The following is a 24,278-nucleotide window of genomic DNA, read 5'->3' as shown; positions in this document are numbered from 1 at the left end:
GGCTATGTAGAAAAATGTACAAAAAGCCCCCAGGAGAAGGACAAGAGTTAAAGGCTGGAGGGGAGGAGGAACTCATGCAGTTTATGGTCAGGGCTGGCAGAGCATCAGATGTGCCTGGGCTGGGGGTGAGTCAGGCCAGATCCTCCAGCCCAGGCTCCCAGGGGATGGGAAGTGACCAGAAGTGGCAGAGCTGCAGCTCCACACCCAGCCCTGCCAGGAGAAATCCCAAATTCAGCCACAGAATCCCAAAAACACCATCAATAACAAGGACAGCCTTAGAAAAAGTCCCAAAACCAGCCACAGAACTCAAAACTCAATCAACAGCAAAGACAGTCCAAGGACAAGTCCCAAATCCCACCACAGAATCCCAAAAACTCTACCAACAGCAAGGACAGCCCCAGGAGAAGCCATTGGGCAGCCTCTTCCAATCTTTATGACAACATGGAAAAAGCTTTCCTAAAATCCAACCTAAATGGCTGATTAAAGGGATTTTTTTTTTTAATCTTCCATTAAGACTCACTGTGCTGCAATGTCAGAAATTAAGGAAGGAGAAAAACAAGGAGCAATTACCCTGAATGTAAGAGCCAGGCAACCTGTGGCTGGGGAGGTGGAAAAATACACACCAAAATATTCTATACCTTCAAATGGAGGGACAAAAGTGCAAAGGGAAAGTATTAATGCCTGCAACAAAATGAATCCCAAAAATTCTATCAACAAGGACAGCCTCAGGAGAAGTCCCAAATCCAGCTACAGAATCCCAAAACAGCTGGGGTTGGAGAAGACCTCTGGAGATGATCCTGTGCATCCCCTGGTAGGGCAGGGGACACAGGAACAACCCAGGTGGGTTTGGAAAGTGTCCCTCAGAGAATGAGACCCCACATCCCCCCTGGCAGCTGTCCCAGAGCTCTGCCACCCTCCTGGGAAGGAGTTCCTCATGCTGAGGTGGAACATCTCATGTTCTAGTTTATGTCCAGCCAACACACACAGCTGCAACATCCCAAATGCCACAAGCTCACTCTTAAATCCAGCCTGTGAAAGGGATTTAGGAACCCTGAAGTCCTTCCCAGCACAGTGCTCCAGGCTGAACCCACATAAATGATGTCAAAGCTCCCCAGACCCCATTTGGGGCTCTGAGCTGCCTCTGAACATCCCTGAAGCATCAGCCCCCAAATTCTTCCTTGCCATGGCAGGAAATTCCTATTGCACTGAGCAGAATTGTGCTAAGAGGGTCTTTTCCTAAATATTACTACAGCAGTGAGCTTAATGGCACAGCTACATTTTAACAGGCATTTCAATGACTATAAAAATCGAGTTCAACACACTGAAAGTCCTCTTGCACTGCTGTGGAAACAGGAAAAAAAAATGATAATTCACTGCAACACCAAGCTGATGATGCAGAGCACAGAGCCTAAAGCAAGGAGGAAATGAGGTGATGGGAAGATGCTTTCATTTCCTACTGTTCTTCCTCCTCAGCATTTCTACAAGGGAAAACAAAAACAAAATTCCTCTGTTCTTTTCTCAAGAAAGCCCCTGTATTAGGAGAAAAAAGATGAAGGGGTTTGAGGCTTTTCACACAAACCTTATTCAATTTTTTTCTTTGCCATCACTTTATCAGGCTGTCTCCAACAGGAAGAGTGCAGACCCCAAATAAACCCTGAGGAACTTACTCTGCTTTGCCCAAAAGAACACCCAGAGAGAAGAATGACCTGCTGAGAGCCCCAGTTTCACCCACCAACACCTTCCCCCTCTCTCCCAGAACATCCAGGCTACGGCAGAAATGGGAAATCAGAGAATTTTGAAATGGGAATTTCAGAAATGGGAAACCAGTTTTTCCTCAATTTGCACCTCTCACCAGAACTGGGGGGAAAACATCACCATGGGAGCGAGTCAAACAGCTCTGAATGCATCAAAAGATAAGAGCAGCATTTTGCAAAAACAGGGAAAAGTTGTTTTTCTCCAAAGCAGGGGCAATCACATGCTTGGGGCAGCTTCCAGAGGACTTGGCTCAGCCCCTGGCCCTAACAAAGGGTCACTGTCCAGCTCCCCCAGCACTGGGGCAGCTCTCCCACAGCTCACATCCCTGCTAATCCATTTTTCCCACCTCAGGGCAATCCTGGGAGCCCACACCAATTTCTGTGTTCATTCTGGAAAAAATGAGGAAAAGTAACTGATATGATGCCACTGTTGATTAAAGACCCAGCATCACGTTTTGCTCTATAAATCCACATATTTCTGGCAAAGGAAGAAAAATCAGTAGAGGAACACCCTAAATCTCTGCTTCCAGACACTGAACTCCACAGTTTTGAAGCAATTTTGGCACAATAAGAACCCACCTGTAAACTCACAACTCTTCACTTTATCATGAGTTCATTTAATAATTCTAAAGCCTTTTCTAGCCTAATCACAGGATATTCTAAGTTGGAAGGATCATCAAGTCAAACTTTTTTAATATTATTTACATTTATCAATTATTTTTTTAATATGCACATAATGTAATAAATTAGTATTTTAAAGTTGGTGTAGCCAATGATCAATCCCAGGTGTACACAGGATTCCCAGGTGAGAACTTGGTTCCCCACTGCTAAGGTACCCCTCAGTCTACTGAAATACATTAAAAAAAAAAAACTCAAAAAAAACCCCCTCTTATACCTACTTCTCTCACTGCCCTGAGCCTCAGAATTGCCCTTGTTAATTCAGAATAATTCAAAGCTGTAACTCCTTCCTTCCCAAGCACAATCATCCAAAGAAAATGCATTTTAAAAACCCCCTGAGGGTGACATATTAATTCCAGGAGGGTGATTAGAGTGTCACTAACCCAGCAGTAACTCGATAACCTCTGCTGTAAGAAAGGGAGTATTTTGATTATTCTTTCCCCCTTTTTGGCAGGTTATTTTCCCAGCATCACTCCAAGAATTCCCTGAAAAGGGGTGAGGCATTAGCACCCAACACATGCCCGGGGCAGAGCAGGGGCCAGAGCAGCTCCTGGCCAAGGAGCAGCTTAAGGGGACTGATTTCCCTGCCACAATCCCCAAAATCTATTTCAATTTCTGTCTGGAAAGCTCCAACAGGCAGCAGAATTTTGTGCTAGACTGGACAGTGCAGCTTTCACCTTAAAGCAATTTGCTTCCCTGGCTAAAAAAATGCTGCATTCATCTCAAACAAGTTGTCATTTCTCAATTATTCAACTCAGCTCCACTTGCAGCACCTCTACCTCAAAAGAGAACTATTATAAAACCAAATTATTGACAGGCAGCAAACTCCACACTCAATTCATGTCCAGCAAAGCAGCTTGGTTTTGATCTATAAATCACACACTTTGGAGAAACATCCTCTGAGCCACCAGCAGCACTCAGCAGCAGGAACAGGTGGGGAAATTATTTGTTCCATTTTCCTGGAGGAATCTAACTCAGTCCTCTTGCTAAGCAGCCTTCAGTGTTCTGGAGAAATTTTACAATTTATATTTTAAAAACGTTTCTTGCTCCATGAATGGCCCAAGAGGAAGCTGCTGCATGCAAAGGTAACAACAACACAAATTCTGCCATGTGCAGATGCAGCAAGAAGGGAAACAGCTGGAGAACTCAAGATTTGAATAATGATCACCAATATTTTACTTTTCACTGAGTTTACCCAGGCATTTCTCAAAGCTGTCACTATCCATCTCCTGAAAGCCTAAACTGGCACACAATTATTCAAGCTCTCCTCCACAAAATTATTTTATATTTTCCACACTTTTTATGTAAATGTTATGGAAGCATCCAGATAGCACTTTACAAATATAATACATGAACTCCTGGTGTTCAAAGTTTTTATCTTGATTTAAGATCAGCAGGCTGTATCATAGATGGTATCACACCCAGACTGTACAAGCTTGCAATTATGCCAATATTTTAAATATTCAAGCAACAAAAGTATTAAAACTCCTGGTTTTCAGCCAAGAGCACATTCACCTTTGTGTGCTCTAACTGTGCAAACTGCAGCTGCTGCAGGAAACCCAAACTCTGTGTTTAAGGCAAAAATCTGAACCAGTTCCATCACTCATCACAGCCCAGTAAATAAACAGAGGCTCCTCTGCAGCACAAGTGATTGTTAAAAATCTGTTAATAAATCACTTCAAGAATACATTCAACTAGAAAATCAAACCAGAGCTGAGCCCACACAAAACTTCCAACAATGTCAGCAGCACCACGGCTGAGTCATTCTCTCAAGTTTTTACTAAAATGTGCTTATCTGGCTATATCCAGCCTTTATTTTTTGGGAATATGAATTCCCACCCCACAGAGCTCCAAGCAAGATACTTTAGTCACTCCTTGAAACTCATCTGAATCTTAAAGAAGCTTTGGGATGTTTTTCCCAATAATGTTTTGCTAATCTTAAAGGTCCTTTCCAATTTTCACGATTCCAACACCATCCAGTCCAACAGTGAGCCCAGCACCATGGTCACACCCAGCTGTGTCCCCAAGTGCCACAGCCACACATTTGGGACACTTGCAGGGATGGGGACTGCTCCTGATGGGAGCCCACTCCCAGTTTGTGGCTGCAGCACTGGTTTAACCAAGCCTTGGCCCTAATCTTGCACAAGCACCACCTGCACCAACATCCCAAGGCTGGGATTCAGCAGGAGAAGAACACAAACTGCAGGCATCCCTCCTATCCAGATAAACACCTAATGTCCTTTTTAAATCCTTTCAGAGTCTCAGCTCCAGTCAAACACTCAAGAACACAACCAACAAATACAAATAAACAAAGCACAATGTGATAAATACCAAAAGAATATCTGGCTCTGCATCAAAAAGTTTGGGGTTGGTGTTTTGTCCCGTTTGACTCACACACTGTGCAAACTACTGGCCAAGAAATAGCTGTGCACCACAAAAAATATCTGTTCTCATCTCCAGCCCCTTCACTGTGAGCAAGGCCAACTGTTTTCTCACAAAAAAAAAGCTCAATAACTGAAATCTCTAGAAAAAGGATCTGTCCACTGCTTTGTCACAGGTCACTAAATTAATTTTTAAAAGGAGCCAATGCCAGCTGTTTTGTGCAGTCCCAATGCTGCAGGAATTCTGAGCTGCTCCTGCGCACACTCCTGACATGGCCTGGACAAAAAGTCTGGTTTTTTTATGCCCAGATGTCAGTGAGCAGCATCAAAAAAGTGCAGAAGAGCCCAGTGGAGGTGACACAGAGGTGTGCACAGACTGTCAGCAGCTACAGAAGGACAAAGCTGGATCCTGCCATGCCAAGCAAACCTTCTACAGATCAATTCTGATAAGAAACAGAAGCCAAAATACCTCCAAAATTAAAATTTTAAAAATGCCACAAACCACTTTTTTTTTTTTTTTTTGAGTCACACCATTTACCCTTCACACTGGAAACTTCAGATATCAATCCACAGAAGGAAAAAGCACCAAAAACAAACCCACAAAATACACCAGGCTCAGAAAGAAGGAAATAAAATACTCTCAAGTCTACTCCATTTGAGATTCTTGGTCAAATGAAGTGATGGATTGATGGAAACACCAACATTTACCAGTCATGGCAAGAAAAATGCAACAAGCAAGACTGAGGCAGTAGAATAATGAGGAAAAGGGTGAGCAAGAAGGAATTCCTGCAGGGATGAGAAGGCAACAGGTGATGCCTGCAGAAAATTGGTGGGAATTTGTGTACAAGGACAAAAGAAGAAATAAAAAGGAAAAAAAAAGGCTGGACATGAGGTAACCACCACTACCACAGGTTAGAGCATAATAAAGGCTTGAGTCTGAGCATTATTTTCTGTATTAAAGCTAGAAATCAGCCACAGATTGATGCAATGAACAATAATTCTCCCACAGCACCCCAAAGCAGCAGGAAAAAGGCAAAGTCAATCAAGCAAGGGCTGCTGAACACATCCACTTTTAGCTCTTCCCATTACTTAAAACACAGTAATTAAAATCACAGCTGTCATGTTGATGTTAACTTTCACTCACACCTCCTATTTTGAGAGATTAACCTGGTGTTTCTCAACAGCAACATTCCCACAGGCCCTTATCAGTAACTTTGCTGGCCAAGTGACACATTCCAGCATCTCTGCAGAGCCATGAGCTGCAGCTCCAGGACAGCACTCCCAGCCACTGCCTGGATAATCCCCAGCCATGGCAGGGCAGCTCTGGGCACTGCACTCATGTGCACAGCAGATTTTTCTGAGAGCAAGTGTCCTTTTCCATCGCTCACCATCTGCCCCAAGACTCAGAAACTCCATTTCTCATCAGCAGCTTCCATCTGGCTCAGCACTGAGATTTCCTGAGTCAGGGGCTGCTGCAGGAGCACTTTTTTCTGTTTTTTCTTCCACTTCATTTCTGACACACAGACACTGCACACGGAGCAGCTCCTCAATAAAAGCACCCAACTCCATGCCCTGAGCCACTCCCTGCTGCCAACACTTTTTCCTGCAGACCAGCTGGCACCTTTGGGAGGATGCTGGAGGCTGAAGCAGCAGCTGGGAGGCAGGGAAGCTGCACACAGGTGAGAGTGGAGCTTTCCACAATCCTGCACCTCTGCCCTCTCCCAGGGCTGGCCATGTTCTCCCTTAATTCTGTTTTCTCCTTTTTACTTGGTATGAAAATGGGGAAAACCCTCCTGATACAACACAGCTGAATGTCTTTGGGTCCTTGTGGGTTCCCTCCTCCCAGGACACTCAGGCTCCATTCCCTGCACAGATGTTATTTGATTTTATTCCATCCAGCTCCAGTGACGCCGGCACTTCCGTGCTTTGTTTGGATAAGCAGGACAAGGAAAGCAGAGCAAACACAAACACCTAAAGCTGCACTTGCAGGCTGCAGAGAGGATCTCAGGTATTCCAAAGGCTCCCAGGTATTCCAGGAGCTCTCTCCAATCCCAAGTGCCCACCCTGCACTGCCAAATTTTCCAAATGCTCTGCCACAACCAGCCAGGAGCTCCCCAGGTCAAGCCAGGAGGATCCTCCTCCAGGAGGATAATTCCCCACTGGGAATCCTCAGGGATAACAGGATTTTCCCAAAACCCCCACACCTACTCAGCCAGGCAGCTGCTCCAGCAGGTTTTTCACCTCAATATTCAATAATCTGTGCAGCACATCCATAAAAGTGGCACAGCTACTACAAGAGCAGGGATGTACAACCAGAGTGCCTGAAAAACCCAAGTGCCTGCAAGCACAGACATTGATTATGTACAATTTTGCTGCCATTCCCCTTCAGAAATTACACAGCAAATCCTGTTCCACTCACTTGTTGGTATTTTCTACTGAGGAACACAAAGACATTTTGCTACTCCAACACCCTCAGGCTAAATCAACCACCAAAACCCTCTGCAAACATATTCTAAAGAGGGTTGTGCTGAAATAATATAAGCAGCACTCAAAATAAGGCAGCAGTGCTAAAAAATATCATACAAAAAATCCCAAATTCATGTATGGCAGCCAATGGCTGCTTCATTCTCCATCCATCTGTTTGTTTTGCTACGTATATGGTACATGATTATACATAATAGTTCTCAATGCAATTATTGCAGTTTAGTTACAAAGCTACATGGAGCAGAAAAATATTTCCAGAGATATTTCATATTTCTGCTGATGAAACTGAAATGCAGCAACTGCTGCTGCTGCTTGTGTTGCAAATCTTTGCATCAGAAATCAGATTTAATGCACAAATTACATAAACACAGGCAGATAATTCTATAAATATATAAATGTTTGCACAGTTACAGTCTGAATAGGGAAAAAGTTTCAGAATTACAAGAATTCTCTTATTGAACTTTTTTTTTTTGTTTAGACATGTCATGATTTTAATTCGACCCCCCACAAGCTCAAGGAGCAAATTATTCCAATAACTCATCAAGGAATTAATTAAAACCTTACTCAGAAAATGACTATTGTCAGAACAGCCTTGGGGGCTACCATAGGCTAGAAAACAGAATTAAAAATGCTTTCAAGTATAATTTAAAAAAAATAATCTGACTTGTCAGTGGTCTCCCACCCTGCCAAAGAAGGCATAAGGAGGAGCAGCTCCACTGAGAATTTTGAGGAAGTTTTGGACTTGCAGGAAGTCAAAGAGAGGCAAAACTGACAGTTTTGATGGAATAAATACTTTAAAACTGGATCAGAGGCAGCTCCTTGTCAGAGCTTCCATCCATTAACAGCCCTAGATATTTATCTACTGCTGGACACATGCATAGTGTAACAAGAGGATTTCAGCCCTGGATTTCAATCCTGCAGGATGAGAAAAAGAAAAGGATCCTCTGTGTGCTCCACAGCCAGCACAGGACAAACTCCAGAAACACCAACATCCAAAGGAAAAATTATCCCAACCCTTATCCCTGGAGCTGAGGGATGACAGAGGGAGAAGGTTTGACTTTAAGCTGCCTCAGTTTTGGAGGTTTTTTTTTCCCTTCCCTGAAAATTTTGCCTTTGTAAGACAAGGAAATGTGTGCCAAGTGTGGTAAACAGCCCAAAATTAGCATTGCTTGAGTGCACCTGAGTCAGGCACTTCCAACAGAACAGATAAAGGGATCATTACAAAACCCACTAAGGTGCTACTTGGAATCAGAGAATCCCAGAATAGTTTGGGCTGAAGGGACCTTCAAAGTCATTTATTTCCACCCTCTGCCGTGGGCAGGGACACCTTCCAATGCTCCAACCCCATCCAGCCTGGCCTTGGACATTTCCAGGGATGAAAATACCAAATCAAACCTTAAATCAGCCCCCTGACTACTGTCACTGCCATACCTCCATACCATGTCAAGTGTAAAACCTCACTTTTCTACCTCCTCTTATTTTATAGGCTAAAAAGTAAAATTATCAGCTGGAAATTCCCTAAACTGACTGAAAACTTCCCTTGCCAAGTTAAAGAAAAGCTCCATATTATGGCCATAGGCAGCTGAAATCAGTTTATGCTCAATGAGAAGAAAAAAGAAATCCCTGGAAAATCCCATCAGGAATCATTTCTCAGAACAATCCCAGCTTGTAATGTTGTTGCTGGCCTGGATGAAAAGGAACAGGAATCCACTTCTTTGCACTTATCTGGGATGGTTATCCCTCTGCAATCTGTTTGCAACAAGTGTTTATTGACAGAGAACAAGAGCAGCTACTGAGTAAACTGGAGGAACTGAGCAGATGCCTGCAGACAAACTCAGGTCATGCTGTGGGACAACTTCCAGCCCCTTCCCTCTGCTCCAGGAGATGCCAGGGATGGGGCAGCACAGAAATCCATCCCCTCAGCCAGCAGGGAATTAAAGGGTCAATTCAATTGTGAAATAGAACCGTGGAATGGTTTGGGTGGAAGGGATAATAAAGATCACCCAGTGCCACTCCTCCCATGGGCAGGGACACCTTTCACTATCCCAGGCTGCTGCAGCCTGGCCTTGGACATTTCCAGGGTCCAGGGGCATCCCCACCATCACAGGGAGCAATTCATTCCTAACATCCCATCTAAACCTCTTCTCTGTCACTGTAAAGCCATCTCCCCTTGTCCTATCACTCCATCCCTTGCCCATCATCCCTCTCCATCTTTGCTGGTTCCTTCAGGTACTGGAAACCCACAATGAGGTCACCCCAAAGCTTCTCCTCTCCAGGCTGAACAACCCCAGTTCTCTCAGCCTCTCCTCACAGCAGAGGGTTATAACAAACCAAACCCTAATCTGGGTGCCCATGGGGTATGTTGGCTCCAGGAAACTGACCCTGCATGTGCTCACTCCAACACACTGACCAATGCAGCAGCCAATCCTCCATGGACATTTCACACTCTCCATGGGTTTGGGATGTGTCACTGACAGCAGTCACCTCTCCTGACCTGCCAGGCAGCTCCAAACCTCACTGCACAGCAGCACTAAAATCACTAAGATGCATTCCTGAGATCCATCCTTTTCAATTTCCTCACAATGTTTCCTTCCCTGCTCTAAGGCACAAATATGCACAAGACCTTAAGCAAGAGTCTCCACGTGCCACCACAGCCTGGACTGTAACTCCAGGGTTCCAAAAAAGCCTTAAATCTGTCCCAGAGCACCACAGTCCTCCCTGAAGCAGCAGAGGAGCAGCAGCAATGCTTGGCTGTAGGATTTCCTGTGCTTTCACCAGATCTCCTCTTTGCAAATTTATTATTCAAAGGGATATGACAAGAGCAGAACTCAGCTGTAAAACTTCTAAATCATGGTCCTCATATCACCTCACAGTCCACCAACTCGTTATAGCCATGCCTAATAATAAAATGAATATTTCTATGTACCTGGTTTGAAGGTACTTCCATAACTCCCTTTGGAAAAGCTATCCCAACCTCAGAGAGGCAATAAAACACCCTGGCCATGAAGTGTGGGCCAGTGCCCCCAGCTAAAACTAGGCTTGTTATTATTTGCCATGTCATGACACACAACAAAAACTCACCAGGAACAAACAAAAATACTGGAACTCATCGAATTGGAAAAGACCAAAGAAAAAACACTTTGGAAAAGTCCAAGTCCACCTCACTTTGTCACCAGCCCAGAGCACTGAGTGCCACATCCAGCCTTTCCTTGGACACCTTCATGGATGGACACTCAAACTCTAATTGCAAAGCTGTTCTCTTTCATCTGATCATCCAAGGGCATGTGGCACTAATTTTCTATTTCATCATTTATTCAATTAGGGAAAAAAAAAAAAGTTAACCTACCACAGCAGTTGTCTATTTACTCCATATGGACACAAACCATTGGACACAGGCATTTTAAACACAGTATTTTTTAACCACAGTAGCACCAGTTCTACCTCTCCCTGAAGTTCTCAGCATAAAGAAAGAGGGGCAGAGAACAGCAGAATTCAGGATTTGGAAGCTGCCACAGCCACTGTGCAGTATCTCAGAGGTGCTGGTCAGCCTCCCAGACCTCCCTTTGCATCTTTGTAATTTTGGTGGTTTTCCTTCTGCTGGGGAAGAGGGATGCAAAGTTCACACCACATTAAAAGCAGGGAAAGGGACACTGAGCAGCCACTCCGTGACACCGAGGGGACACGAGCAGCTCTCAGGACATTCTGATGTCCCCTGGAGGAAGCCACACACCACATGGTCCCCTCCACACCACCACAGTGCTCCCCAGCTCAGGGCAAGGATGAGATGAAGGACAAGGATCCCCAGCCCTGGGAGCAGGGAGAGGCTCTCCAAGGAAGGTGATCAGTGCCCTGTTGGCTGTGGCTCCCATATGGTCACCCAGTATCCGTGTGATCCCATCAGACCCACACCCAATTCCTCCTGAGCTCTCTCAGGAAGCGGAGCTGAGTCACTCTCAACTGCCTGCTGAGATAATAATGCCTCTGCACAGAGCCTTGGGGCAGCAAACTCACTCTCCAGGCCAGCAGGGCACCCAGCAGCATCCCCAAACCCCCCTGTGCCACGGGGGGACTGCTCCTGAACACACCACCAGCTCTCACCACAGGCATAATCTGCTCCAGCTGCACCACAGCCAGCAAATCTTCAGCTTTTCAGATGTTAAGAAAACTCTGTTGTGCACAGGGATATACCAGAGGAGGTGGAAAAGGGATATAAATGTGTATTTCATATATACACATCTTTGTATATAGACATATGTACATTTCTGTGCTCTCACTGCTGTGACATAAACATAACCACAACAGACCTTGCTGAGATTCCTGCTTTGGGGAAGCCTTCACACAGAATCCCAGAATATCTGGGGTTGGAAGGCACCTCTGGACATCACCCAGTCCATCCCACCTGTCACCTGGAGCAGGTGACACAGGAACACACCCAGGGGGGTTGGGATGTCTCCAGAGGGGGATATTCCACATCCTCCCAGGGCAGCTGTTCCAGAGCTCTGCCACCCTTCAGGAAATAAGTTTTTCCTCACATGGAGGTGAAACTTCTCTTAGTTCAGGGCCACTGCTCCTCACCCTGTCCCTGAGCACCACTGGAAGGAGCCTGGCACCATCCTTTTGGGGATATTTGCATGGATTGATGAGACACACAAAGCACTGTACATTATGTTTCACTAAGTGCCATTAGCATTCCTATTAGGGATTTTCTCCCTGCCAGACAATATTGAGTCAACGTCAGCCCCAGGGCTAGTCATGGCAAACAGGAAGAAAAATATTCTCAAGTCTGAATTTTCATCTCCAATTCTGCTCTGGACTGCACAACTGTTGCATCAATTCTCCACAACCTCCAGCTTTCACAAGCAGCAAAAAATAAAACACTGGAAGACTCATAGCACCCATTCTTAACAACATAAAATTCTATAAAACACATAGAATCAAAACTGAATATTCATTTTCTTTAGGAGGGCTGCAAAAAGAAGCTCTCTCTCCCAAAGCAGCTTAAACAGAATGGCACAGGCCAGGGAATCCAATGTTCAATTAGCTCTAAATCTGATTTACGTCCTTGAGACATTTCATCCACTTTCAACCCTCAAATCCCTGGAATTCAGCAGAGAAATCCCCCAGTCTCGTCAGGATCTCAGCTTCCTTGCAGGAAAAGGAAAACAAACTACCAGAGAAACACAAACCTATTATAAAACCATTACAAACTTCCCTGCAGAGCAGTGGACACAAAAAACACCAACTAAGCAAACCACTCTGTGCTTTTTCAAACTGGGAGGGGGCTTCTTATTCTTAAATTACATTTAAATCCAGTTTTTTTGTTACACGTGCAATCCCCCACACTGGAGATACAAGCACACTTAAAGCATGTTACAAAACAATCACTCTATTCCACACTTTGTTTCTCTCATGTCACTTTCAAATCAATTTCAAAACATTCCTGGAAAGCTGGGCCGGGCACTCACCCCCAGCACAGAGTTCCTGCGAAAGAGGAACTGGCTTTCGAGTGTCCCCGGGTTCTACCAGCAGCTAAACGTGACACTTCTGCCATCCCAAATCACCCATCCCAAAACACCCATCCCGCACCAGCAGGCAGAAAACTTGGAAATTTAACGAGAGGCTGCCATCGGTGCCATTGCTGCTTCCCTCTGTGCTGCAATTACCGACATGGTGTAATTGGGATTTTTAAACCATTTTAAAAAGCAAGCTGTGGTTTTCTAGGGACGCGCACACAGAATTTGAAATTAATTCCTACAATTCGCTCAGGTTTTACTCAGCCCCAGAAAGTCCCTTCTTCCTGCTCGCTTTATGAGGTTTAGCTATGGATTTGTACAAAAAGTTTTCTTTGCAATCAATCCAGCCCAGAATTGCGGCGTGCATTGAACTTCACATTTCCAACGCGAACAGTCAGATTTATTATTTCCTTCTCCCAGACAAACGCTCATTCATGCCAATAAAGTTCTGTGCACCGCAAGCCCAAAATAAAGTTTTTCCCCAAACGCAGCATCTCCGAACTGGCTGGGCCCGAATCTCGGCGGGTCGGCGCTGGATGCCCGAGCCCCGGGCGGGAACAATCCCGCTCTGTTCGGGAGGGACGGAAGGAGGAAATGGAGCCCGGGGAAAGCCTCATCTGTATGAACATCACAGTGCCGCGGCAGCGCCGAGGGACAGCGCGCCGGGCACGGGCTGAAACTCAGTGAGAACAACCGGGGCTTGAGCGCTCGGCGAGCCACAGGAGCGCAGCGACACCCGCAACTCCTCGCAGCGGGGCACGGAGCTCCCCGAGCTGCCGGCAGCCAGGAGGAGCCGGGCGGGGCAGGCAGGAACCGGAGCGGAGCGGGGAACACCGCGCTCCATCCCGGCCGCGGAGCGGGGCAGGGACGGGGAGGCCGCGGCCGGGGGAGCGCAACAGGCGGCAGCGGGGCGGGCGCGTCCTCACCTACGCCGTACTTCTCCTCCCTTTTGGTGGGCACCCAGCGGGTCATGGCGCCGGGAGCCGCCGGGATGCCAGAGCCCCGCTCCCTACGCCGCCATTTTCCGACCGCGGGACGGGAAAAGTTTCTCCCGACGCTGGAGTCATGTGGTGCGGGCGGAGCCAGCCCGGCCCGGCCCGCCGCCCCTCACCGTGCCCTCCGCGGCCGGGCCGGGCCCGCAGCTCCGCGCAACGGGACGGGAGCGGCTCCTCGCTGTGCCCGGCTGTGCCCCGGTTCTGCCCCAGGTGCGGCTGTGGCCCAGGTACCTCCCAGCCTATCCCCGATTCTGTCCCAGGTGCACCTGGCTATATCCCAAGTCTTTCCCCGCCTATGCCCGGTTTTGTCCCAGGCGCACTCGGTTGTGTCCCAGCTTATCCCCGGTTGTGTCCCAAGTGCACCCGGTTATGTCCCAAGTCTTTCCACTCCTATCTCCCGCTGTGTCCCAGCCTATCCCTGGTTATGTCCCAGGTCCTCCCCTGCTTAGCCCCGGTTGTGTCCCAGACTATCCCCGGTTATGTCCCAGGTGCACTCGGTTGTGTCCCAGACTATTCCCAGTTATATCCCAGATGCGCCCGGTTACGTCCCGGGTCCTTCCCTGCCGATCCCTGGTTTTGTCCCAGATGCACTCGGTTGTGTCCCCTCCTGTCCCCGGTTTTGTCCCAGCTACACCCAGTTTTGTCTCAGCCTATCCCCAGTTCTGTCCCAGGTCCCTCCTCATTGTGGTCTTCCCGAGAGTTTCCACCTTTGTTCTCCCCGGAGATGCGCCTTTAAAATAAAGTTTTTTCCAGTGTTGGTGGGTGGAGCAAGGTGCGCGTTTGGAGGTTGCCGGAGCTGATGGGGCAGAATTGGGGCTGTAAGAACATTATGGGTTAAACAAGGCTGGGAGAGCTGGGGCTGCTCACCTGGGCTGGAGAAGGATCCAGGGAGAGCTCAGAAGACCTAAAGAGGCTCCAGGAGAGCTGGAGAGGGACTGGGGACAAGGGATGGAGGGACAGGACACAGGGAATGGCTGTAAGCTCACACTGATTAGATTTGGATGGAATTTTGGGAGGGAATTATTCCCTGGGAGGCCCTGGCACAGTGTGCCAGAGCAGCTGTGCATGCCCCTGGATCCCTGCAAATGTCCAAGGGCAGGTTGGACATTGGGTTTGGAGTATAAAGATTATAAACCTTCTGTTTTCTAGACCAAAGTCCAAAATCTTGTCCAAATCTAGCATCTCCTGGCTAATTAGGTGTGGAATGAATGATTGTAAAAGAAGCAAGGGAAATGACCTTCCTGTTCCCAATCCCTGTAGTCTTGGAGATGTCCAGGACCGTGATTTAAAAAAAAAAAAAAAAAGAGCAAAGAAACAGCAAATAAAGTGTGTGAAAGTCAAGAAACAGTAGAGGGATAATACTTAAATAAAGAGAAGTGGAATGACTGACTGGCTGTCATTTGGTAGGATTAGTCCTCTGCCAAAGGGGAAGCCCTGTAGCAGAAATTTAACTATTAAAATAGATCCAGGGTTGAATCTTTTTTCTCCTTATTTTCTTTGTTGTGTGAATGGCAAAGGACCAGTTTCTACAACAGCATTTTTGCTGTCAGGTTTGACATCAAATGCTCAGACCCCTGAGTGAGTCTGCTCCTCTTTCCATGCACCTTCCCTTTTCCCAGGACATCACCAACATGTTCAAACTAATCTGGATTTTGTTGCAGCTGTCCTGCAGAATCCCAGGGGATGGTGATGGAGCCAGATCCTGCACCTTTGTTCCTTCTGCCCAGGAGTGAGGACATCAAAAGTTTTTCAGTCATGGCTTGTCCTTGTTATCCTGCACTGGATGAATGATTTAGAGCCTTCCCAAAGACAACTTCATGGGAGCTCTTTGATTTCACACCTTTATTTTCATAAGGGAAATCAAAGTGAATTGACTGAAGTACTGCATGTGCTCACTCTGTGCCTGTAGTCACCTTTGGTTTTCCACACCAGGGAAAGTGAAAAGCAATAATATTTATTTCCAGCTATGAATGTTTCACCCTTTTTATACAATTGCTGTGTTATTTTTGTAGTGCTCCTAAATATATGCAGCAAAACTGCCAGAGCTGCTCAGGCCTCAGGTGATTTAGGGATTTCTGAGGCTATGACTGGAACAATCTGTAAATCTGGGAGCTGATTGACTTCTCATTTACATCACTGATAACCAGAAATCACTTCTGTGGAACCGTGGTGGCTTTGCAGCTCTGAGTGTGAGCAGGGGACACAAAGCAGGACACTGATGTTCATCTAAACCTGTAATTGGTTAATAAATGAGTTATTGCTGCAGTCTGTCCTTTCTGGGCCTCAGGGTGCAAAGCTGAAGTGTGCTTGTTTCTGTTTTGAGGGAGGTCAGGGGAGCACTGGTGTTTCCCTTCATGAGAAATGTGCTCCTGCCAAGCTTTCTTCAGGTGTTAACCATCAGTTAAATTAAATTCTCCCCAAAATTGGCACTGCTTAGTGCCAGCTTACCTCTATATCTGCACAAAATGGGAATTATATGGACACCAAAGATCAAGTGCAAGCCTAAGGCAGGAAGCAGCAGGTTCAATAAAATGAAAGTTAAAGAATTACTTATAACTTGTAGCTATTAAATCCATGCAATAGCACAATTTATGTTGATGGCAGTGAAAATGAAGAGGTTTGTCCTGTTGTCTGATCATGATCTGTAACAAATACAACACAGCTGATTCCCTGACCACCATAAAGCCTCACTGCTACTGATGAGGGTCTATATTCATTTTACTGCTTTCCACATTCTCATTTTAATGAAAATGTGTTACAAGTAGGGCTAATGCTATTAAAATTTTGATAGCCAGTAAAAAAATGCTTCTAATTCACAATGCATAAATATCCCAGTGCTAGGGTTTTACAGCTAGGAAAAAAAAATGGTAATTTTTTGGACTGTGATATGGAGAAAATAAAAGATTTTTATTTTTTTTCTCCAGCAAATGTAATATAAACTGTCCTGAAAAAAGCATTTTTCATTAAACTGTAAAATGTTCAAGATGACATATTTTACATGCTTAGGCATAATATATTTCTTCACACTGTGCATGTGTGTTTTTCATTTATTAAGAGGAAACTGAAAAATGCTTCTTTCCATAAAACCTGAAAGTTTTATCACATCCTTATGTCAACTCTTGGGGTTCTCATCTGATTCTTTTAATGCATCACACGGAATTGGAGACACTTCTCTTGGAGCAAAGGAACATTCCTTTTCATTTCTTAGTTCCAAGAAATCCAAATGCAGTGTTTGGCCATGAATGATGTTTGAAATTCTTGTCACAGCATTTTTTTTCTAAAGGATGAATGGAAACAGAGCTGCTGCCCTGCTTGAGACAGATCTGCAATAAAAAAAAAAAGAGATATTCCATAAATGTACAGATATCATGAAGATTTGTTTCATGGTTATTGCTGATGACTTCACCAGGGGAATGTTTGTTCCATCTCAGTTAAATATCACAGTTTCTGGAGTGTTTTTTTTATTTTTCATTGACAGGCCTTGTAGGTAAATTCAGCATTTTCAGACAAAACACATAAGTAGTTCTTGTACACCCACAGTGCAAATTCTTCTTGGAAATATTCCTCCCAAGAGGAGATGGGTGGACTTATAAAAAAATAATGCAATCACTTTTTGGCTTTTCTATTTGCACTAAAGATATTGTGTTGGAAATGTTATGGCTTCCATTCCAGCTGCTGATCATCTATTTTTGCTGCAATTTCCATGAGGGGTGAATGACCTCTGTGTCTGTGACTGGCTGCATGTTCCATGGTTGGATATACACAAAATAAGAGCTTTTTACACCTGGTGGGAAGAGGCTTTTAATAAACACTCTGGTTTACAATGTATTGCAGTGAATCAGAATGGAAATAAAATTAAATGTAGGAATTTGTGTTACAAAAATGACTTCAGCCTTGGCTTTGCAGATATGTCTGATGAGCTTTGGGGGTCTCTTGCAGGTGGAACTGGACCACTTGCAGGGAGAATTAAGAAGCCAAAACTGCATTTCCTTTGACATTCCTGCTGGCTCCTGTCAGCCAAGCTGTGGCCTTTACAAACCTGGACAAAGTTTGACAAGAGCTGGAGGGAATCTCTGTGTTTTGGAAAGGTGCTCAGGAATCTTTCCTCTTCCTCTCACTCTCCTAGAAACATTTTGATTATTTCTGGGTGTGTCTTCAGTTTTTCTTCCAGCAGGATGACATCTGGGATGCCCAACATGCTTCATTTGCCAGCAGAAGTGTTCACAGGGAACATCTGCATTTATTTAGCTCCTGGGATGTACATTGCAGTCTCTGCACTGGTTTAGGGTCTTTGGGAAGGATAAAGAGAACATCTCTCCTTCCACCCTGCTGGCTCCATCAGCAGTTTCTGCCTTCTTGCATTTGAATTTTTATATTCAGAGATTATGGGGCTATTAGAGATTTAGAGGGTGATTAATTATTTCTTTCAGAGAGAAGTCCAGAAAAGAGCTGAAGACACCTAATTTATTGAGTAATATTATTTTATTAAACTGTTTATGTTTTAGCCTAAAAAACGGGGCTTGGCTGTACATAATGAAAGGGATTGTTTCCTAAATTATCTTCCTTCAGACTGTGCAGCTGAAAGTGATGGAAAGAACAAGGAATCTGCAGAGGGGTTGGATGTGTGAACATCTCCCAGGTACTCTAAAAAAGCACAGGGGCTCCCAAAGTGATGTGGTTTTGGAAGGATCAGGTTATTTTGGTATATATATATATATGCATGCCCTGGTTTCATCCTGTGCTCTGTAATAAAAAGTGGTTTACAATGCCACAGTAAATGGAAGAGATTCATGTCTGCAAAAGGGGGAAATCTGATTTCTGCCCATGCCAGAGTGAGAGGTTTTACATCCTGCAGGAGAAAGTGCAGTGAGGTTTTATGGTGGGTCAGTGCTATCACTGAACAAACACCATTTACATAAAGAGCAGATCCTCTCTCAGAACCATCAGGCATCACCTTAAGGACATTTTCTGTGTTGTCTGGGACATTGGCTCATGAGCTCTTTCTTTACAGGGTTTTTTTTACCCCTCACCTTTCCCAGGATGTTCATTCCTTCAGGACTGAGGCAGCTGAAATCCTCGTGGCAATTGTAATTTTCTCCAACTGCAGCCAGGAATTTCACCAAATCTAAACAAACTTTTTATTCCCAGCTAAAGTACTTATTAACAGGAGTTAGATACCCTCATGACTGTTATGTTGTTAACTCCAAAAGCACACAAAAGTTAATTTTTGAGCAGTTCCTTGCACAAACTGGGCTTTAATTCTTATAAACAACAACAGATTCAGGAATATCTTTGCAAATTTCACAGTCAAGTTCAGGGAAAGGGTTGTACAAATTAATCTACAATACAGGTCAGCTTAGAGTTCACTGCTGTGGCAACCTGCTTCTCTTTGCAACACCTGTGAATAACCAACAGTACAAGGGTTTATGTGGGGTTTTTTCTGTTAGTGTTTACTGGTACATTTTTCATGTATTTGATATCTACACTCAAAATGAGATTATGAACTCAATTTACAGAACTCTCTGACAAATTCAGATATAACTTGGGAAACAAAAAGCTGGATGTAACAAGTCAGGGATAACAAGTCAGGGATGAATCATTCCCAGAAAGTCAATAAAATTTAACTATATCAACTCCAACAGGTCTGTGATTTTAAATCTGTGTTCAAGCTCACAGAAAAATAAGAGTGTTTTCCCAAGATGTTTCCTGGGACTGTATTCTGGTAAAGCTGTTACTTATTAGAAGCCAAATAATGATTACACAGAAGAGTGCAGGCTGGAGTTGCAAACATCCATTATTTCTGGTAATAAGGCTCAGCACTCATGTTGCACTTAACATTTTGAAAGCAGTGAACAAATATTAACTCTCTCCTGTGATCCAGGGAGGCTTCAGGATCTCCATTTGCAAAGGGGAGGCAGCTGAGCTAAGGCCAGCTTTTTAAAATGTGACAGGCATTCAGAAATTGAGAAACTCAGAATGCCAGGCCACTTCTGGCACCTGCTGATGATGTGATTTTCCTGAGGCCAAAAGTGCCACGTTAGCTGGGGCAGGGTTAGATGGGATGATTTCCTCAGCCTGCAGACAATGTTCCCTCTCATCCTTTGATGAACGATATGAGATGACAATGAGAAATGACAGAGAGGGAACATGATGTACTAGCACCTGTTAGAAGGTTTGAAAAACTGGTTACTGGAATATGGAGTGCTTGAAGCAGTGAGGAAAATGAGTTTGTGGGAGCAAAGATTCAGAGAAATGGCCTCCACCTATAAAATGTTAATTTCTGAAGGGCAAAAAAAAAAATCCCATCAACTCTCTACCCAAATTTTATCATCTGAGCCCTTGGAGGACCAAGTCAGGAAGGGATGGGAGGATGCTCAGGGGGCTGTGTGTAGTGCAAGGAGCTGACATCACTTTTAATAAAGGATTTATCCAAAGCAGATTGCAAACCCTGCTCAGGGAATTGTGCAGCACTGATAGGTCTGGGGCAAGTGGCACCATTATCTCTCCCTGGCTGCTCTCCAGAACTGGCTTTCTAAATGGATTTCTCACTGCAAACTCTGGTAGGCTTTCCTAGTGAGCAGGATTGGTTTCCTAAAGAGTTTTTTAAAAGACTTTATCAGCTGTGCCATAGGACAAAGCCTTTGCTCTCCTCTGCCTTTGGATGGAGTCTCCAGCTCAGCCACTCTCCAGGGAGATGATGGGGTGGCAGCTCCACACCTCCCAGCCACGGCAGGTCAGTTCCTTTTGGAAAATCCCAAATAATTTTGTTTAACCTTCTAGCTCACAAATGACTGAAGTCGCTCAAACTGGCTTCTCCAGAATGAGACATGATCTTCACCTGGGGACAAAGAGCAAGCCAGGAACTCAGCCACTTGTTTGATCTTCCTAAATCCTTCTCTGGGAGGGTGGTGAGAGCCCAGATTTGCTGTGGCTGCCCCTGGATCCCTGGCAGTGCCCAAGGCCAGGCTGGACAGGGCTTGGAGCACTGGGACAGTGAAGGTGTCCCTGCCATGGCAGGAGTGGCACTGGATGAGCTTTAATCTCCTTCCAACCCCAACCATTCTATGTTTCCATGAAACCAGGTGATTTTTTCCTCCCCTCATCCAGGATTCCTGGAAAGTGAAGACAGGTATTTGCTGTGCTTTGCAGGCTCAGTTTTCCTCGTGGAGCACGGAGCTGGTTGGAATTGGCTGCCAAACATGAAACAGCGCCTTGGAAAAAAGACAGGAGCTGATCTAATGCTCAGTGCCTTCCTTTTGTCTGGCTTAGGAAAACATCTCCAAATTCTCTTCTGTCATGTTGGAAAAATGTCACATTTTTATTTCCAGCAGGCTCCTGCACTGAGATGAGTCAAACACAATAAAGCTGATATCTGTATTCCTGAGCTTGCTCTGGCTCTGCCCAAACTTCAGCTTACAAACTATTTATGTGGAGTTGTTTGGAAATGGAAAGTTGTGAGTGCTGTTGCTGATTCTGTAATCAAAAGTTGTTTGTGTCAGCCACAGGAACTACTCACCAATGTGTGTTGACAGTGGTTGAAATGGAAATACAGGAGCCCTTGTCTGAAAATGAGAAAATCTTCTTCCTCATCAGAAGCCTCCACCTGAAAAACAATGATTTACTTGTTTGACAGAGAGAGCAGCACTGATAAAATAAACCATGTTCCAGGCCATTTTCAGTGTTCATCATCTATCTGTCTATGAATATGTACTTTTATCTCTAAAATACACATATTTCTGCAATAAAAGTATTAATATTCTGGATGTGAATCCAATTTTATCTTTAAGCAGCATTTGCCAGGGATTGTTAAATCATATAATGGAAACTTTGTCTAGACACATTTCTCAGTGGCCAACTTAATTTTTTTTACTTTGATTGTTTTTAATGTATTTCTCGGAAGAAAAGGTCCTAATAAATTTGTTTACAGCCTTTTCTGGAAACTATGTCAGTTTTATAATGTTCAACTCTGGTAATAATTTTTCTAACCCAAGCCCCCTATTCTTGGAGTCTGAGTGTTCTCCAGGAGAACCCTCAGCTGAAAGTTCCCTCAGATTGTTATTAAAAAAGTTATTAGGTTGTTTTTTTTTTTTTTTGCAAGTGAAACATTATCAAGTGTATTACTTGGAAAGGAGCAAAGCTTTCTTTCAGTGACTGCAGGATGTTTCCATGTGATGATTTTTATTATGATTTTTATTAACATAAATTTCCTGAACGTATTTCACAGTGGAAAATCCAAATTATGGCCATTATCAAACCCAGGGCAGCCTCAGCACCCAGGCAGGGACCAGGATGTGGCTTTAAAGTCTCAGCAGTGATGGTTGGAACAAAGGACAAGATCTTTTTGTGCTGCATTTTTAAAGCTGCTGCCTTTGTCCTCTCCCCCTGGCCTTGGTCCAAGCTCCTGAAATCAATGAAAATCCCCCACTGGTTTTGGTGGGATTTAACTCTGGCCCAGCTCTTCAGTGAGCAGGTTTCAGGTTTTAGACCTCTCTCTCCATCACCAGTGTTAAAGCAAGCCTGACTAAATGTTACTGCTGTTCCTGAGGCTCAGGATGTCACCTCTCCCTTTGTTTCTCATTGCTCTTTATTAATGAAGTATTATTTTCTTCCACTTGCCAGGTGTGCACCTCAATCACCTCAAAGCCATTTTGAAAAGAATGCCAGGATGGTTTAAAAAAGCCAAAGCAGCTGCATGAAGCTGGATTTTCACCAAAAGCCATGAGTTCATGTAGGACACCTTTGCTTGGTTTGGGTTGTTGGAGGTGGGTTTAAGTTAATTTTTGAATCTTTCCCTGCATGATCCTGTTTTAAATTTAATTTAAATTTAGATTAAAATTTAACTTTGTGTAAGTTCAGTCTGTTGTCTGAAAACTTCTGCATCAGTCAGAGAAGGACAAGTGAAATTTATTTATTGGGTGAAGAAAGCAGAAGGATTACTTCCAGGATTCTAGCTTCTTTCCTCCCACAGGTTTGGGGGATGTTGAGAGCTGTCCCTGCAGGGAGAGGGGACACAAAGCACTCCTTGGAGGTTCCCAAACCTAAATTCTGAAGGATTTGGAGGGAAAATGCCACTTTGCAAGGCTCCAGTGCTCCCAGTATTCCCTGCTGGTGGCTGCTGGGGAAGGCAGCAGCTCCAGGAGGGTTCTGGGGTTGCTCCCCCCTCTGGGTCCATCTGCTGGGACATCTCCAAGGACATCCCATGGATGGCATCACCTCTGCCTACAGGAGGGAGTGTGGTTTCCATGGCCACACTTCCATCCCTCCATCTCCCTGTGCTGCCACCTTCAACACAAAGGATTCCCTTCCCCATTTAGAGAGGTCCCAGCTTGTGCATCTCAAAGCTGTCGCACTTTGTTCTTTCAGTGCTTTAAAAGCTCAACTTCTAGCTCAAAATATTTCTTCCTTGAACTCTCTGCATTTATACAGCCCCCATGTCTTTAGATTAGACAAGCAGATACAGGAATTGTCTTGTAAAATTGTAGTTTCCCTTTAATAAGCCACTCTGACAGGCAATTATTCATGCAGTCTGCTCGGTGCTAAATGTTTCTTCATGCTGTGCACCCCTGTCCCTTGATTGCAGGAATGCACTCCTGTGAATCATAATTATGAGTAAATATGAACTGGTGTGCAGGAAATGATTTACTAGGCCTTCCATTGCTACATGCTATTGGTTCTCCTAACAAATAACATGTATTTTTTCATTCTGTGGGTTTTTAAGTATTTGCTGCGAGTTATTTTGACAGAAGTTGGTGAAACTCTGCATAAAGAATCTCTTTGGTGACAAATTGCTTGCTAATTTCAATTTCAGGACAAAAAAAATGGAAAAAGGTGTTAACATTTGGTGCTGGAATATTAAATATTATACAGACATAACCATGTGGATCTAATTCACCTTGATAATTATCCCATTTTCAGATACTTGCAGACAAACCACAGGCTTGTCATACTTAATAAACCAGATATTCCCTCATGGTTAAAAGAAAAGAAGTTCTGATCTCACTCTTTATACATCTGTGTATATTCAGGACATAGACAGTAAAAATCTAAACTACAGATAAACTATGTAATAATAACCATTTTGCTCTTTGGCTTCAAATATCAGCTGTGTGATAGAAATGCAGCAGGAAAGCCCAAAAATAGACAGAATGTCATGAGCCTTTCAGGATCTAAAGTTTTCTTCCTCTCCAGGCAAATCCTGTTGACTGAGATGTGAATCCTCAGAGAAAACAGTGGAGGTTCTGTAAGGTTCAGAGTTGTATTTAATTTTAGAAATAGTATCACTTATGTGGGTATGTAAAGAACAAATCATGTCGAGCAAAGATGACTCCTTTTTTAATTAAATCCTAAATTAGGGGGAGAAGGCGAGGCAGTGCACGAAAGCATCTAGAATTTCCTAAAGCATTTGACACAGTGTGGCTCAAAATTGTGTTTGACAAATGAATCCAAGTGGATTACACAGAAATGCAATTATGG

The 24,278-nt window shown here is 44.4% G+C and overlaps 1 protein-coding gene and 1 long non-coding RNA gene across 4 annotated transcripts in view; one reads left to right on the top strand and one right to left on the bottom strand.

Moving 5' to 3' along the window:
- DOCK1 (dedicator of cytokinesis 1) overlaps positions 1-14,021 on the bottom strand; it is a 245,380-nt gene extending 231,359 nt beyond the window's left edge. The window contains exon 1 of one of the 2 annotated variants that reach the window (XM_079312227.1): positions 13,737-14,021. In XM_079312227.1, coding sequence (XP_079168353.1) covers positions 13,737-13,782 — 46 coding nt within the window. In that variant the 5' untranslated portion in view covers positions 13,783-14,021. The remainder of the gene's footprint in view (positions 1-13,736) is intronic. The other variant, XM_079312226.1, reaches the window with a different exon arrangement.
- Positions 13,984-22,590, top strand: LOC306805008. Of its 2 annotated transcripts, XR_013775084.1 has the most exons (5): positions 13,984-14,032; positions 17,745-17,893; positions 18,375-18,444; positions 18,817-18,892; positions 22,425-22,590. It is a non-coding gene; the product is annotated as an uncharacterized lncRNA (long non-coding RNA). The 2 variants fall into 2 exon arrangements; XR_013775085.1 differs by lacking the exon at positions 13,984-14,032 and having other exon boundaries at positions 15,460-17,893.
- The last annotated feature ends 1,688 nt before the right edge of the window (positions 22,591-24,278 follow it).

The sequence above is a fragment of the Erithacus rubecula genome, assembly GCF_903797595.1.
Source record: "Erithacus rubecula genome assembly, chromosome: 9".
Classification (NCBI taxonomy): domain Eukaryota; kingdom Metazoa; phylum Chordata; class Aves; order Passeriformes; family Muscicapidae; genus Erithacus; species Erithacus rubecula.
This window is presented reverse-complemented; position numbering and strand designations above follow the sequence as displayed.